Source organism: Nanorana parkeri, unplaced genomic scaffold (genome assembly GCF_000935625.1).
Source record: "Nanorana parkeri isolate BGI_ZX_2015 unplaced genomic scaffold, ASM93562v1 scaffold55, whole genome shotgun sequence".
Taxonomy (NCBI): domain Eukaryota; kingdom Metazoa; phylum Chordata; class Amphibia; order Anura; family Dicroglossidae; genus Nanorana; species Nanorana parkeri.
In genome coordinates, this window is record NW_017306323.1 from 729,108 (window position 1) to 746,964 (window position 17,857).

The window sequence follows — 17,857 nt, forward strand, 5'->3', positions numbered from 1 at the left end:
TTCAATTTTGGGTGTAGTGCGAATAAAAATAGGATTTTTTTCTGCATCTAAATGACTGTATGACGTAAGTACAGGTACCCTGGTCTAGTAAAGCTTCAGCAAGTCACCTCTTTTATGCTTGTAAACAAGGGATGGTTGCCATTATTGTTGAGTGCATATATAGTAACAGTGTCTTTAATGATCATTTTATAGAGCAAAATGGTCATCTGTGCATTAATGCAATTATTAAAAAAAACAAATGTAAACCCTTACCAGCTCATTCACTGATGGAAATGCAACCAGCACTGGGTACACTGACCCTCCTGACAAAGAAGCTTACTCTAAAAGAAAGTGATAAGTGTTGGGTGAACTCTTCAAGTCTGACCACCAATAAATAAGGATTGCTTCATTTAGGAGAAGCTCTGTTTCTGCGGCATCCATTGTTTTCTACATAGTTCTCAAACAACCAGCATCTAATGTTACGTTTCAAATCTTTTTCGTAAGGTAAAACCTGCGTTATTGATTGCCAAGCTGCGGGACTGCAGATATTTCTTCACAAATTGTGCATTATGCCCAGATCTGTAGAAATAAGAAATGCGTAAAACCGTTATTTATATTGTAGGTGTAATAAATAATAAAAAGTACTATTATGTGGCATTGGATTTCATATTTCGAACATCAGATTAAACTACAATTTGAAGTGAACGTGAACTCAGTAAACCTTACCCATCAAATAGCATTAGATGAGTCAGTTGTGAATGAGATTGTGCTTACAGGGAGCATTCTAATGCTGCTTTCATTCATTATACTGTGTATCTGTGTTTTTCCTGTTTCCATGCCCCTCCCTGATCAATGTAATCCAGTAATGAGGAGTAGGCACAGTATACCAATGAAATGCCAGGCTCCTGTGCGGCTAGCAGAATGAAGGGTACCTAGGCATTGTCACATGGATGGAAATGTTCTGATGCCTCTAATCAGGAATTACACGATTAAAGGTACAAAACAGACATTTTCTTTTCCTGATTAGCTTTGTCACATTATAGTGTGCTACTGTAATCAGACAGGCAAACTTTAGATTTTGAGTATAGGTCCACTTAAAAATACATACATAGGAATTATTTTGTTAGGTTTGTATCTAAAAAGATCTAAAAAGATATTATAATACAACATTCTTTGTAGCTGAACTCCGACCAAAAACAATTTTTGGGCATTTGCACTGTAAAAATAAACAAACACTAATGAAGTATGTGCAATGGGTGGGTGCTGCTGTGTTATGTAATAGTCATACTTTCATTCCCCCGCAATACAGTACAGTCAGCGGCGAACGTCTGAAAATGTACAGCTCTGGCTGGAGTATACAGGTCACAGTGGGTTGTTCACAATGCAGCTTATCCATTCTAAAAACCTTGCATTCTTTTCAATGGATGCAAGGTGTTCTGTGATTGGAGGAGGTGCGGATGAATGTCACAATCTCCCCTTGTCCAATCATAGAATGCCTTAAATTCATTAGATAGAATGCAAGATGTTTTCGGAATGGAGAAGCTGCAGTGAGAGACCCGCTGCGATCTGTGTACTTCAGCCAGAACTGTAAGTTTCAGTGCCAAACGTTCAATGATAAACTGTATTGTACGGGGGAAAGAAAGTAAGAGCATTACATGACAGAGCAGCGGACACACATCTCACACACTTCACTAGTGTTCATTTATTTTTTGTTCTTGGTCAGAGTTAAGCATTACCAACAATGAATGGGTATGTGAGTTCTTGAGAAAACTAGAAAGTTTCACAAACATTTCATTATCATGGTTCAACAGATTAGTCAAATTAAGACCATTGCCTGATACCTAGCATACATGAGATTGTTATTCTTCGGAAGACTTACTTGAGAAATAAAACTCACCCTTAGAGTGTGATCCCATGACCCTGAACAGAATGCAGTCCCATCAGGAGACACACGTAGAGTGCTGACTCTGTTCTCATGACCAAACAAGATGGACACTCTGCTGCCCTTTAGGACATCCCAAACATTGATTGTGTAGTCATTGTATCCAGCAAACAGTAAGCGACCTTCAATTGAAAATAAAAAGTAATGCATGTATTTTTTATTTTTAAATGGGAAAACATAAAATAATTACATATAAATATTTCTCATGCTGCAAGTTCAGTAGGCTTAGATAACAGCTGCATCTGTGAAATATACCTAACTAGTAGGGAGATTAGAGTACACAAAATTACAAGTATGGGCGGGAGGTCACTGCAAGAGTAATTTTTTCCCTGTACCTGGAGTTAGACTTTAAACATCTGCCCCCTTACTGCATAAACACACCTTCTCTTCTTTTTCTCGCTACATCATTCACTCGAAAAGAAATGCCAGTTTTTTCCAGTCATTTTTTTCCTGCAATTATGCAGCACTGGGTGCTTGAGAGGCCTAGAGCACTGTTATGTGGGGGCAGGAAAAGATTATTTACCCTGGCTAAGCTCCAACCAGATTGACTTGGAGCTTACACAGCGAGGGGGATGAAAGGCAAGGTAAGGATAAGCAGCAGGGGTGGGAGGGAAGAGCATCATTCAAGTGTACCTGATCCTTTGCCGTTCATGAGCAAAGCACAGGTTCACTTTAACTTGAACTGCAAGATACATAGTCATGGGAAAAAAATTCCTTTAAATATTTGATTGCAATCAAACAGGAAAAATAGATAAACTGGCTCAGACAGACTGTACTGAATGATGATGGCAGTACTGGCACACAGTACCTGCACTCAGAGCCAGCGTTAGCTCTTTTTTGCACAGGTTTAGCTGTGTTCTATATACAAATCATTGCATTGTCAGCTGCCTGCTCCCTGTTCCAATCAAACTGTTGACAGATGATTTCATGACTGGAACAGAATGCTGACTGCATGCAATTGCTAAAGATAGTTTTCTGAGCAATGAGCTCACAGCACAAAAGTCAAGCGAGAACCTCCGAAACCACGCCGCAGCACAGCTGACTTCACATAAGCGGGGTCACCGATTGTCAGATCCAGCAAAATGACAGAAACTGCTGTTTCCCATAAAACATACTCTGTTCTATGTAAGAAAACAAAACCAGGATTCATTTCATCATTGGCAAATGTTCATTTTTCTTTACTTCTTCATATTGTATGTTAGAATTCCGAGATTGTATTTTTTGGGGGTGCAGAGAGTGCGGTAAGTGTAAATCTTTTAGCTAACCTACATTGTATGCACCCCCTAACAGGATATTATATGTTCCAGGAATGTTTATGACTGCAGGTAAGGAAAAACATTTAGGGGTCTATTCACGAAGCTGCCGAAGGATCTGGCCGTAGCTTCGGCCCCAGGACCCCTTCGGTTCAGTAGAACCGAAGGGGTGCTGCACGGGCTATTAACAATAGCCCGTACAGCTCCCGATCATGGCCGAGCGGCTCAGCCGAGCCGAACGCATATGCATCGGCTCGGCGGAGCCGTGCTGAAAGCCGAGCTGTCAGCCTGCTTCTGACAGCTGGACTAGCATTGTACACGCCCTCTGCTGCAGTTCCCCATCAGGTCCATCAGCAGAGGGCGGGTACAATGCTAGTTTACTATTGGCTATTGCAAATTGAAATAGCCAATAGTAATGTCCCAATGCTTTTCAATGGGAAAATTATTTTTTCTTTTCTATTCTGACATCGCTCGTGTCAGAAAAAAAGACACATCAGTGCTTCTCTCCTGGGCGGCCGGGAGCGGGAGGCTCCCAGAGCGCCCGGGAGATTGTAACTGGAAACGTTCCCCCATGCCCCCATTCACAGTGTGAGCATTTTTCAGGTGATTTTGAAGCTTTGTTTTGCAAGTTTTTTTCACGCGTGAATGTACATATTTTGTATGTTTTCAAGCTGCAGGAGTTTTCTTTTTGGCCAATAGAAAGCAGTATGGGAGCGCCCAATTCGGGAAAACCTCACACCCAATTTATTGCGAGGCCCCGTGCTGCTTGCTATGGTCCTTGTATTGGGCATCTGTGGGGTTGTAGAGGTTCTTGCGTGCCCTCACCAGAAAGTCTCCTGCATGGGCACTTCTAAATCCCCATTTTGAAGTTGTAAGGAGGAGACCAGTTGTTAGACATGAAACATGCAAAAAACACGTGATAAACACTCTAAAATGCTTGTTGCGCTCTTTCAGGAGCTCCCATTAAAGTGTCATTAAACTCAGGAGTTAAATCTTAAAAATGCATTCAAGTACCTTAACTATTAACAATACTAGACCTTATCTGTGCATCACTCAGGTGTAGATACTCAAATCATTTCTGAATTCATGCTGACACCGTCCTTAATTTTGGAGGGTGGCTACTTTTATTACCCATGGTCCCTGTGTGTGTTGTAAAGTAGCCACCACTCCAAGCTCACTCCTGTGATGGACTACAATCTTACGTTTAGTTTGCTAATTTGTATTGAGATTGTAGTCCATCACTGGAGTGAGCTTGGAGCCGTGGTGACTTTACAACACACACAGGAACCATGGGGAATAAAAGTAGCCACCCTCCAAAATTAAGGACGGTGTCAGCATGAATTCAGAAATGATTTGAGTATCTACACCTGAGTGATGCACAGATAAGGTCTAGTATTGTTAATAGTTAAGGTACTTGAATGCATTTTTAAAATTTAACTCCTGAGTTTGCTGTCACTTTAAAGTCTGCAGGGCAAAACACGCAACTCTGTTCGGAAAAAAAAACTTTTTTCGCATGGCAGCACGGTGAATGGGGCTCATATTATAACACTAATGTAGCATTATATATTCTTCACTGGTATATAGATAAACTGCTCAAAAAAATTAACACTTTGAAAACACATGAGATCTCAATGGGGAAAAATATCATGCTGGATATCTACTGATATCTACTTTATACTGCACTGGGTAATGTGTTAGGAATGAAAAGATGCCACATCATTTGATGGAAATGAAAAATCATCAACAGAAGGCTGAATTCAAAGACACCCCAAAAATCAAAGTGAACAAATGATGAAGCAGGCTAGTACATTGTGCTGAAATTTTATTGCAGCAACTCAAAATGGTACTCATTAGTTTGCATGGCCTCTACGTGCTTGTATGGATGCCTGACATGCTCCTAATGAGACGACGGATGGTGTCCTGGGGTATCTCCTTCCAGATCTGGACCAGGGCATCACTGAGCTCCTGAACAGACTGAGGTGCAACCTGGCAGGATTGGATCGAGGTGTTCTATTGGATTCAGGTCATGCGAGCGTGGGGGCCATTCAATGGTATCAATTCCTTCATCCTCAAGGAACTGGCTGCATACTCTCACCACATGAGGCTGGGCATTGTCGAGCACAAGGAGGAACCCAGGACCCACTGCACCAGCGTAGGGTCTGACAATGGGTCCAAGGATTTCATCCCGATACCTAATGGCAGCCAGCGTGCCATTGCCTAGCCTGTAGAGGTCTGTGCGTCTCTCCATGGATATGCCTGCCCAGACCATCACTGACCCACCACCAAACCGATCATGCTGAACGATGTTACAGGCAGCATAACGTTCTCCACGGCTTCTCCAGACCCTTTCACGTCTGTCACATTTGCTCAGGGTGAACTTGCTCTCATCTGTGAAAAGCACAGGGCGCCAGAGGCGGACCTGCCAATTCTGGTGTTCAATGGCAAATGCCAATCGACTTCCACGGTGTCGGGCAGTGAGCAAAGGGCCCGCTAGAGGACGTTGAGCCCTCAGGCCACCCTCATGAAGTCTGTTTCTGATTGTTTGGTCAGAGACATTCACACCAGTAGCCTGCTGGAGGTCATTTTGTAGGGGTCTGGTAGTGCACATCCTCTTCCTCCTTGCACAAAGGAGCAGATACGGGTCCTGCTGATGGGTTAAGGACCTTCTACGGCCCTGTCCAGCTCTCCTAGAGTAACTGCCTGTGTCCTGAAATCTCCTCCATGCTCTTGAGACTGTGCTGGGAGACACAGCAAACCTTCTGGCAATGGCATGTATTGATGTTGGCATGCCTGTGCAACCTCTATAGGGTCCAGGTATCGCCTCGTGCTACCAGTAGTGACACTGACTCTAGCCAAATGCAAAACTAGTGAAAATCAGTCAGAAAAGATGAGTAGGGAAAAAATGTCAGTGGCCTCCACCTGTAAATCCATTCCTGTTTTGGAGGTCGTCTCATGTTGCCCATCTAGTGCACCTGTTTCTTCATTTCATTAACACCAAAGCAGCTGAAACTGATTAACAACTCCCTCTGCTACTTAACTGACCTGATCAATATCCCAGGAGTTTCATTGACTTGATGCTATACTCTGATTAAAAAGTGTTCCTTTAATTTTTTTGAGCAGCGTACTTTATGCAATATCTCATTAGGAGATATTATGTATTCAAATATCGAGAAAGAATTCTCACCACTCAACGAGAAATCAACACTCGATGCTCCAAATATGATGCTTTCCTTAGAATAGATGGCCACTTCTCTGTCTGCCCGGAGATCATACAGACGACACTGCGAATCAAATACATGAAAGGACAATGTTAAATGTGGAACAGTTTTATATCTTCTCTCTTTCCCATAGGAATCTGATATTTCATTAAACTGCGGATAAATGTAGGCACAAGCTTGCACCTCTCATGCCCCATGCTGTCCTGATTCACAAGTTCACATGAAAATCACACTTCTGCTGTAGACAACACGGCCCAGCCTGCCCATAACTGAATAGTGTTTACAGACCCCCAGCTCCACTGTGCACTATTGTGCAGACTGGACACTCAGACTTGTACAGGCATTGGGTGCTGCCGTAGGTGAAAGTGGCAGTCCAGAGGGTATGCATCAAAAACAGCTATTATCCCCTTGCCAGAGCATGGCACACATGTACGTTTGAGTGAATAGGCCACAGAACAGGTCAATTTAAAGTGTTCACAATAGATTGTGGAATGATTAGAACCCCTGTGAGGTTTTTACTGCTATCTCAGGCTGAGTTAGAGAAATTTCTGCTTACTATTCCGGTGACAACCGTTTCACCAGACAAGAAGTGATAGAGAATTCCTAACAGCAACCAAAATGGATATAAAATTTTTTCCATTGTGGGGTGAAGGTTAGAACCCCTGTTTAGTGACAGAACAGTAAGGCTTGCAACAGGATCTCTAGAAGGGAGTGAGAACGTTCACCTTCTGTGTCACTCCCCTGCTGCAGAAAATGCTTTGAAATATATGTCGCTGGTGAAGGAGTGACACATTCATGCAGGGGAGTGCTTCTCCCTGCTGTGTCCTCCACATGATGCTGCCACTGGCGAGTTCTCACCAATGACCAGAATACAGACATGACACGAGCCTAAGTAAGGGGAAAATCTCTCAAACTCAGCCATGGACTGCATTAAAAACCTGACAGTAGAAGTTTGCAATGCGTTACAATAAAGGCTTTAAGGAGTTCTAAAGTCACAGCACATACTGTCCTGTTATACAATGCTGATGCATATAATGGATCAGCATTGTAATAAGAATACATTCCAGAGTTGTTTTTGATAATGCAATCGAAGCTTACTTTTTATGTAGGGAGGGCTACCATCCGTCTGCCCATCACTTTCAACAACTTCCTGGACTTTGCATCTATTTCCCTGCTGCTTGATGTAATGCATGTCAATTTCTCAAGACTACATAGCCCATCATGCATTGCTTCCAGAAAGTAATGATAATGTTACATTGTTCAGATGTTGACTTGTAGTTCAGAAGGAAGGCTCTGTGAGAGTTGTGACACAATGAACTGCGTACTCAGACGGCTGAGTGAAATTGTGTCAGTACATCCTGGGGTGTCCCTTACTTATCTGCTGCCTGAGGCGGCCGGATGATGGGTGGGTGGGGGTGCTATTGGTGCACGTTCCAGGGGAGACGGGGTGGTGCACGCTAACGTTCCGCCCAGCTCCCTGACATTACTGGATGCAAGGAGCTGGGTGGAACACCGGCCAGTGCATTCCAGGTTGCTGAGAGCTAGGTGGGGAAAGTGTATGGCCCTTACACATCTTTCTGGCCCGCTCTTAGCACCCTGAGATGCTCTGGCTATAAAAGGGGTGGCAGGCACACTGCAAACATTGTGCAACAGAGCGGCCGTGCCGCTCTGCCTGGCGTACACACGTGACCATGAGGCTGCCTCATTATAGGGACAACCCTGAGTCATCAATAAGTAAGCTTACAAACTTCTACATTGATATGGTTATTAGGAGTGGGAATTCAATATAGAAATACATATATATTGTTAGTTTTTACCAAAGATACCCTTTAAACATGGAACAACAGGCATGTAAAATAGGGAGCCCTCTATAAACTGGGATATTTGACTGTTGTTCCAGCGACATAACTGTGGCAAAGGGGCCGTTCAGTTGATAAATCCGCAGTCCCTATTAGCTTCCTTTTTATTCTATGAACTTTTTCCTAAATGAACTTACTGCAGACGTACTAATCTACATTGTTCTACAATTTGATTTCCTTCGATTTCATATCCAATTAAGCTCAGCTTGTTATATGCGTTCCCTTGTGTGCCGGGGGAAGTAAGTGATTAGATCTTATAAAAATAGTAACAGTCAGAAAGGAAGCCGTCACTTTGATATCTTAACATCCAGTGTCCTTATATGCACCTAACATAAACCCTGGCTGCCTGTATACTCCATCCTGTGACTTCATGTCACAGGACAGAACAGGAAGGTGTCATTCTGCCGAGCAGCTGTCATCACTCCACATCATATCACATCATATGTCACAAGAGTCAGTCTGCTCAAGAGTGTTGTCTAGCAATGGATTACTTTTAGATGCTGAAAATGAGTGTCTTGTAAAAAATGTGTTTTAGTAAATGGCAAATGCATAAACAATACAAGAAAATAAGCAGGGCTAGGGCTGCATGAGATATATAAAGCAGGGGTAGGCAAACTCCAGCCCTCCAGCTGTGGTCAAACTACAAATCCCATCATGCTTCTGCCACTGGTAGTCATGCCTCTGGCTCTCAGAGTCTTGCAGTGCCTTATGGGACTTGTAGTTGCACCACAGCTGGAGGGCTGAAATTTGCCTACCCCTGGTATAGCAAAGGTAGGCAATTCTGGCCCTCCAACTGTGCTTTAACTACAAATCCCAACAAGCCTGTACCTCTAGGGGTCATACTTGTAACTGTCAGTCTTGCAAAGCCTCATGGGACTTCAGTTACCCACCCCAGGTATAGAGGTACATAGTTTGCCTTTTGAAGTTGACGTTTGTTGTGTGAGCTTTTGGATAATAGTTACTCTGAACATAAAAATGTAAAAGTAAGCTTTGGTTGCATTATCAATAACAACTCTAGCATGTATTCCTATTACAATGATGATGTTATAACAGGAGAGGATATACTGGGACTTTACAACTCCTTTAACTGACTCTATTTCATGGGTAGGCAACCTTGGCACTTCAGCTGTGGTCATACTACGAGTCCCATCATGCTTCTGCGTCTGTGAGTCATGCCTGTGACTGTCAGAGTCTTGCAGTGCATCATGGTACTTGTAGTTCAACAACAGCTAGCGGTGCCGAGGTTGCCTACCAATGCTCTATTTCATAGACGTTTATAGATTCTCCCTTTCATGTCTACCTGAGTATTGGGCAATGCAAGCAACATACAACAGTCCCGGTGCCACACCTGAGATGACAGGGCTGCAAGCTATTGATCAGATCTATTTATTTGTTACAGCTACTTATAATGATTTTTATGCAGTGCTTTTCCATACTTCACATCAGTCCTTGTCCTCAAGGAACTTACAATCTAAGGTCCCATCCTTACATGCATACAGACACATACTAGAGCCAATAAACCTACCAGCATGCCTTTGGAGTGTGGGGGGAAACCAGAGTAACCCACATAAGCACAGGGAGAACATGCAAATTCCATGTAGGTAGTGTCCTGGTTGGGATTCCATACTCAAGACCCCAGTGCTGCAAGGCAGAAGTGCTAACCACTAAGTCACAGTGCTGGCCAGATCAGTAATCCTACTGCTTAGACAAAAACCTCATAGGTAATGGACTGTTCTCAAGTAGTCTGAGCAGTCCGAAGAAACAGTAAAGCACAATCACACTGCAGCGGTAGTAAGCATGTGCATATGTCATGAGTAAATGCCCCTGCCACCATATACATATAAATATATACTATACAGAGAAATTCGTCTACAAAACAGATTAAATTTTTATTGTATTTACATTCAGAATTTACAATAAGATGCCAGTATTGTCCTATTTACCTAAAAAGACTGCATATTGCTTTTAAAGCCAGCAGAAAAACATGACTTCTCTTTAGAGTATTAAAATGCAGCTAAGGTTTCAGTAAACAATTGTTATTCTCAGCCTCAAGTCCCAATAAAGGAACATTTAGAACTGGCAGGTGTGAGCGTGATTTGGGGCATTCACTAGACACAAATCCAGATGTTAGCTGGAGCGCATTTTGCTGATTCATACTGAAATATTTCAATCCCAATAGATACTGAAACTGAGATGAAACCTAACTTGTACTGAATGAAAACAATCGCAAAGCAATATTTGCTGCCTAAGGCCACAGATCTGATTTGAAAACGTAAATGGACAATTGGAGAACAGATAAACTACACTTCACTAAAGGTCCCCACACACCTTACGATAATCGTACGATAATGGTGGGAAATCCGGCGATCGTACGATTATCGCAAGGTGTGTGGAAGCCGTGCGACCTCTACTACTATAAGGTCGCACGACTTTTAACTTACGGACATGTTCGAAAACCCGCCGAGCATCGTACGATGTTCGGCGGGTGTGTGGCATGTTCGTAAGATAAAAGCCGGACTGCCCGTTCGGCATTGCGGTCATCGGAAGCCCGCCCCTCAGGGGGCATGGCTTGCGATCATCGCAAGTACGATCTGCCTATGCAAGATGGGCAGATCGTAGGTTTTTTTTAAGTACCTTACAACCATCGCAAGACAAAAGTCTTGCGATGGTTGTAAGGTGTGTGCCCAGCCTAATACACTGATAAAAGGTTGTCAGATCCTTTGATTATCTGCAGATTTTCTATGGACAGATGGAAAAATTACAACAGATTCCTACATCTACGCTAAACTGTGTGAATGGAGGAATCTCCCCCCGGCCAAGCTCCAGTATCTTGCTAGTCGGCCCCGCTGGCTCTCAAAGTACCTGAACAATCTGATTGGATGCAGGCAGATGGTGGAATCTGTTGGATGAGCGCAGATGGAGGAATCTGTTGCACTTCTTTCATCTGACCATAGGAAATCTGCAGCTAGTCTATAGGTGTATGGCCAGCTTAAGGCAGACCATTCAATCTGAATTTAAAATGAATGGACTGCAATGCAGCAAATAATTTTTCCAGCACAGCAAAAGACACATAGCGTGTTGCCGTGTGGTGAGGTGCCTAGAAGTGCAGGTGTGTTGCAGTGGTGCATTGGAAAGCCATTCAAAATGAACTGCAACAGGCTGTAGTAAATAAACCCTGACCATTTTTTTGGTACCTCAGTGCACCACAATGCACAGTAGTGCATTACTGCATGCTGAGGTGCACTGCAATGCAGGTCTATTGACTTATGCATGCATAGTGCCATGCATCAAGCAATGGTGTGAAGCATAGTCATGTGACAACATAACTGCATGTGACATTTAACGCAATAACACAAATTTCTAGGGTCTTGTGCATATTTGTTTTAGTCAGGACTGCTCTTACTCAAGGTAGAACAAAGAGTATCTCAAAGCAGCTAATAAGAAGATCAAAAGCAGTTCAGATGGAACTCAGAAGTATCTCAAAGGCAAGTTGAGTGCACCTAAATTATGGTGCATTTGCATTCAGTTTATACTTTTAGCATTTTTTGTAATGGTACTGGAGGTAACAATCACTATCCCATAATAAAACACCATTATTGAAAAAAGAGAGAGCCTAACCCATACTCTGTCTACAAAGTTTCAAGAACATTTTAGAGAAACCCTGTAGTCATGGTACCCTTTATACTCTGTTGCTTTTCACAAGCAGTATGTCTGAATTTAGTTGATAAATCATTCTCGATGTTCAGAATGTACAAACTGAAGTGCAGCTGTAAGCAGCATTTGTGTTGTGTCAGGTATACGCACACTCGATGCAGGAAAGGGTAATGTCATGATTTATAAAGAGCTGGAAGGTCTTAGCAGACATACAAACATGAGCACATTTTATAGGCTCTGCACATATAATCTTGCATAAATATTTGTCTGAGTTTAAGAACTGGCGTCGATTGCCAGAGAAATCAGCAAATATATGAGTAATGTGAGAAAAGAAAAGCATATGTTGGCCCTGTACACTGCATGCTGTCCATCCACCCACAACTTCAAAGAAATAGGGTGCAAATTACCGAGGCATCGTCAGAGCCAGAGGCAAAGGCATCTCCACTGGGGTAATACCTGCAAAGAAAGAGAGAGAGAGAGGAAGATGTGAGGGCAAGCAAAGAACAAGGCTACCAATAAAGCTGGGCATAGAGGGTGTGGTAAATACCAGTGATGCCTCTAGTATTCAGCATCAATTGATCTTTGGGCCATTTCAAGAAGGGGATAACAAGTAACACAAGCAGTCATATTTACAAACGTCTTGGAAAATTTATTTGTGAGTTGGGCAAGTCCTTTACTCTTCTAGAGAAATACTATGCATGCGACAATATCACCATCAGGCAAGGATTCCTGTGCTTTAGCAAGGATGGGAATCTGTTTTCCATTAATTTTTGGAGATATGTAACTATCTATGGCCAGCCTCATACTGTGAAAATAGTTATCACGTATATCAGAAATAGGATTTGATACATCATTTCTGTACATACGTTGTTAAGTAAACTGAAGGTACATATACTTTACAATCACCTTGTCTGGATGTTTTGGACCAGATCAGCTATCAATCTCATCTCTGTGAGGCACATGCTAACACTGCTGGTTGGGGCTTCTCTGGGAAGAAACCATGAGACATGTTGGAAACCCTTGTCTGACTGCTATTGGGTCCCTGTGATAAGTGATGGCGGTGTAACCAATGAGCCTATTCCTACCCTTCCCAGTCTATAAGCTAAACACAAGCAATAGATTAACCATCTATGTTTAAAGGTGCAGACAGGTGCCAGAAGGTGGTCAGACCACCCTCAGGTGTCTAGAGGTACCAACAGCATTCATGTAGAAGGTACATACTATACCCTGTTCCCTCAAAGAGCATTCAAATTATTGTTCTTTCTTTTAAATTATTATTTTTCTTCCAACATTTATTACAGCATTTAGTAAATATTGTTGTTAATAATAAGTAAAGCTATTAAATATTGTTAATGCTAAAACATATAAAAAAACCTTTACATTCTTAAAATTGTGTATTGTACTCTCATTGTACCTGCCATGTTGGCACATTAAAGTAACCCTCCACTCTTTCCTATAGTTTTTTCTATAAGAGATTAATTTCTTGTCCTGTGACACCAGGACAAGAAACAAGGGGTGCAGGTGTCACCAGGACAGGAAAACTACAGAGAGCAATAAAAACATAACAGACCCATTTCTCCCCAACCCACTCTTTTAAATGAATGTGATTATGTTGTTGTCTCTGTCCCCATCAAAGGTTACTCCCCAAAGGGGGTGGGGCAAACAGCAATAAAAAACTAACAGATATTTTTTTTCTTGTGCATGTTGATGTTTTTAAAGTTGTTACTTTACAACCAATGTGTTAAACACCTAACATATATTTTTAACTCTTCTCCCCTCTAAAAACGAAAAAAATTGCATAACCGGTTGTTAATATTGAACTCTTTAGCAGCTCTTTCATTTCAGTGTGCTCCAAATGAGATAATGTACACTGTGTTCTAAAACCTTTTTAGGCCTCTTTCACGCGCATGGATCAACTGCTGATCAGAACGGATGTCACCAATGCGACATCTGTGTCCAGTCCGGCCCATTTTGCACGAGCAATCCAATCAGGTCCGTCTGTCAGTTTTTCAAGAGGATCTGAGCAGAAGCCCGATGTTAGTCTATGGACAGCCGAAACTAAACAGAAGTGCGTCCGTTTACATCTAGTTACCCTCGACTCCAACCAGGTCTGTAAAAACCAACAGATTTTCTATTTCGACAGATCTGATCGTACTGAAGCAGGGGTAACCTGATGTAAACGGATACATGTCCGTTTACATCCGATTCCCCATAAACCAAGATGGATCTGGTCATTTCATTTTTTTCCTTCATCGCAAGGGGCCTTAGAGTTGAATTTCTGTCTTTGTATCCATTGGAAAGGTTTACCCTCGTTTCCTTTGTGGTAACATGACAGGCAGTAAGGGAAAATCTGTGCATAGGGAACAAAGATAGAAATAAATACCTGACAAGGTTTCAACCCTTCTCCACTAAATCTAAAACTAAAAACATATTGTCTGGAGTTCCACTTCTAAGAGATCATATTCAATTGTTAAATCCTAAATACAGAAATAAATTAATTATGGATTATGTTTGAGTTGTTTTGTGAAGAACAACTTCTTCCTGGATGAAAAAAGAAATTGTGTAGATTTATATACTGTATGAGGAATGTTATGATGCCATAAGCCGTAATACACTAATACTGACCTGACACTGTTGATATCAGATTCATGGGTTTCAAATGACTGAATGCACTGACCAGTCCTCATGTCCCACACCATAGCTTTCTTGTCACAACCCTAAATAAGCAAAGAAATAGAATAAAAACACATCTGTAATAACACTTTTCTATCCTCTCTATATGATTATAAAGTATATATCTATATATCATAGATATAGATCTATAGATATATAGACAGATATATATATATATATATATACATAAGAAGCGCCTTTGACCCTGTTGTAGATATTATATTTCAAAAGTCAGTAGAAAAAGTAATTTTCTTCATTTTGAGTGGAAAGATTGAGAACCTGCAGAGAGAACCAGACATGGAAAGTGATGTCAGACCTGCCGACAAGATTCCAGCTTATCTCTCCCTTCAGTTCTTTGTAGCTCCTTATCTTCCTATCAGAAAGTGTTGTCAGTCAAACTGGTTTTCTTGTTGCTAGCACTGCTTTGGTAACATACTACAAGAATCAGGAGGGTTAGGAAGGGCTTAGGCAATGTGTTTTTATAAAATATCCCAAAAATGTTTAAAAAAGGAAACTTTTTTTGCATCCTATCCTCTTTGTTAACATAAGTAGGTCTGTTACAAAGTAGCAGGTCCACTTTAAAAAGAACACATCATGACTTGACATACCCACAAATCTGATTATTTAGTCACCTGTGCCCAGATTATGTATTTACATATACAAGCTAAAAAAAGTGTTTAAAAAAATCAAAGTAACATATAAGAAAACTTTAAAAATGCAAAAAAGAATTTTTGTAAAGTCCCCCGCCCCCCACGTGCACACACATACATGCGTCGGTGACCCTACATGCAGTAACATAAATTGTGCTACACATGTTACATATCGCCACGAATGTCGGAGTGAGAGCAATAATTCTAGGGTCATCAATCACTGTTGACACTAAACTGATGAGCATTAACAGCTTTTAAAGTGTCCCCTATGGGATATTTGGGGTATTGTAGTTTTTTGTGGCTTCATGGACGAACGCAATTTTAAGGCTTGACATGTTTGGTATCTATTTACCCGACGTGACCCCATCTTTTATATTTCACCTAAAAAGTAGGTATTATATTCTGTTTCTGTGGACTAATTTCATTTTAGTGAATTCTGTCCTAAAAAGACTGGTTTGATAAACATTTGCGCAAATACCGTGCAACATAAAAAACTGCGACTAGCATTTTTTTATTCTACAGGGCCTCTGTCTTCAGAAAATATATAATTGTTTGGGGGTTTAAAGCTTTTTTCTAGCGATTCATATTTTATCATGTGTGTGCAAATGGTAAGAAATTGCTCTGGACAGCAAGTGGTTAATACTTGTTCAGAATGTATAAATACCTTGGTGGGCATAGTCTGGGCACAAGGTCACTTAAAAATGATTATAATTGTGCAGACTTAAACCATGTATATGTGCCCCCTTATTTAGCTTTACTAACTTTATGAGGTCAGGCAGTTGCCAGGGCAGCAACTGTCAGACTTCAGCTAACTTCTGCTAAAGGTACAAGTAAAAGGGAACTTTTATTGAAGAAAGGGCCAGGTGTTGTGCATGGCTCAATACAGAAGACAGGAAAGTCAAGACCCTTAAAAAAAAAAATCGAAAAACGAAACCAGGGAGACATCAACAAGCAGGTTTTTGGTTAATACATTTATCAACAAACACCTTGTACTACCTGCTCTGAAGCAAGGTTTTTCAATTTAAAAGTTAACATGGATGACAGGTTAACTTTGACATTCAAAAGAGCCACTCAACTAACAAATTTGATAATCAGGAACAATCACAGTGAAAGTAAGATTAGATTATCAGGTAATACAGATTAAAATACACATGTCTGATACTCAATGTCCAAAAGGCAGGTCTACCCAGAATTGATATGGTTGGAATGTCGATGGTCTGAATCACTTACCGGCTCCATGGGCACACAATCAGACCATTGTGTTCCACTGTTTGATGAAGCATCCATCAGAAAAAGCAAGAAATTGCTGCTCAACCCAACCCCAGGGCTAGACAAATGATTAGGTCTCTTTGCTACTAAGAGATTTAACTGCTTGTTGAGCTCTCATTACCACTTCATTGATTTTAATTGTGTGGCAAATGTGCTGACTGCTAAGGGGTTAAATATCTCAGGAGCAAAGATATTTAACATACAGCAGATAGTAGATATGGAAGAGTTCAAGAGGTTAAGACTATTGTGATTAAATATATTATCCTAATTCCCACATAGCATTTGTTTCCAATTTAAAGTGCAACTAAACTCAGGAGTTAAATCTCAATAATACATTTAAGTACCCTAACCTTTAACAGAAATGTAACCTATTTGTGTATCACTCAGCTGTAGATCCTCACATCATCTCTCAATCAGTGGTGATACTGTTCTTCCTTCTGGGGGGTGGCTACTTTTGTTCCCTGTGGTCCCTGTGTGTGTTGTAAAGTAGCCAACGCTCCAAGCTCACTCCCGTGATGGACTATAATCTCACAGTTAGTTTACTAATTTGTATTGAGATTGTAGTCCATCACAGGAGTAAGTTTCGAGCGGTGGTGACTTTACAACACACACGGACCACGGGGAACAAAAGTAGCCACCTTCCAGAAGGAAGGAAAGTGTCAGTGTTAATCTCCTGTGTCCCCGTAGCTTTCACTGGTTCCTCCTGCTGACCTTCACGGGAAACAACAAAGTAGTGACGTGGAGGTCAGGAGGAGAAACCAGCCAGAGCTGCGGGCTCTGATGGATGATTGCCAACACAGTGAACAGTGTTTGGTGGCAGGAGAAGTAAGTATTTGCAATCTTCTTTCACAGGTTTATCTTTACTGGGTGAACCCTAGTATGGCAACAGAGTTCCTTTGAAGTAAACATACATAAAGATATCATGGCTCCAAATGGTCTTACAGATCAATCAACTGATGTAATTACATACCTACTGGGATCGTTCCTCCCCTCAGTATGCAGATACAAACAGGCTGCACTTCCACTCTTTTTTACTTGATATACAACATGCTTTAGTGCAAATATTGTAAACATAGAAAGCCAGACTGACACATCCCTCTCCTACTTCTTCAATGGGCTTCTACCCAATAGGGGTTTAGTCATGAAGGTCATGATATTTGCACTATTTTTAATAAAGTTTTTTGGATGTCAAGAAAAAACTGGAGAAGTGCAGCCTCTTTGTTTGGTGATTTAAAGCAAAAATAACCCAAAATCAGTTTTGCATGAGCCCTGGTATGCATGGTGCCCTTAACTCATGCTGTCATTGACGCAGTTGAGGAAGCGTGAAGAACTCTATTCCACCACTTGGCTGCTCATATCG

General features: G+C 41.4%; 1 protein-coding gene across 2 annotated transcripts in view; it reads right to left on the minus strand.

Annotated features, from left to right (window-relative positions):
• Positions 1-209: 209 nt before the first annotated feature.
• GNB5 (G protein subunit beta 5) overlaps positions 210-17,857 on the minus strand; it is a 53,260-nt gene continuing 35,612 nt past the window's right edge. For both annotated transcript variants that reach the window (XM_018576049.1, XM_018576050.1), the window contains 5 exons: positions 14,531-14,622; positions 12,313-12,361; positions 6,359-6,455; positions 1,877-2,043; positions 210-558 (listed from right to left, as the gene is read on the minus strand). In XM_018576049.1, the coding sequence (XP_018431551.1) occupies positions 547-558; positions 1,877-2,043; positions 6,359-6,455; positions 12,313-12,361; positions 14,531-14,622 (417 nt within the window). In that variant the 3' untranslated portion in view covers positions 210-546. The remainder of the gene's footprint in view (positions 559-1,876; positions 2,044-6,358; positions 6,456-12,312; positions 12,362-14,530; positions 14,623-17,857) is intronic.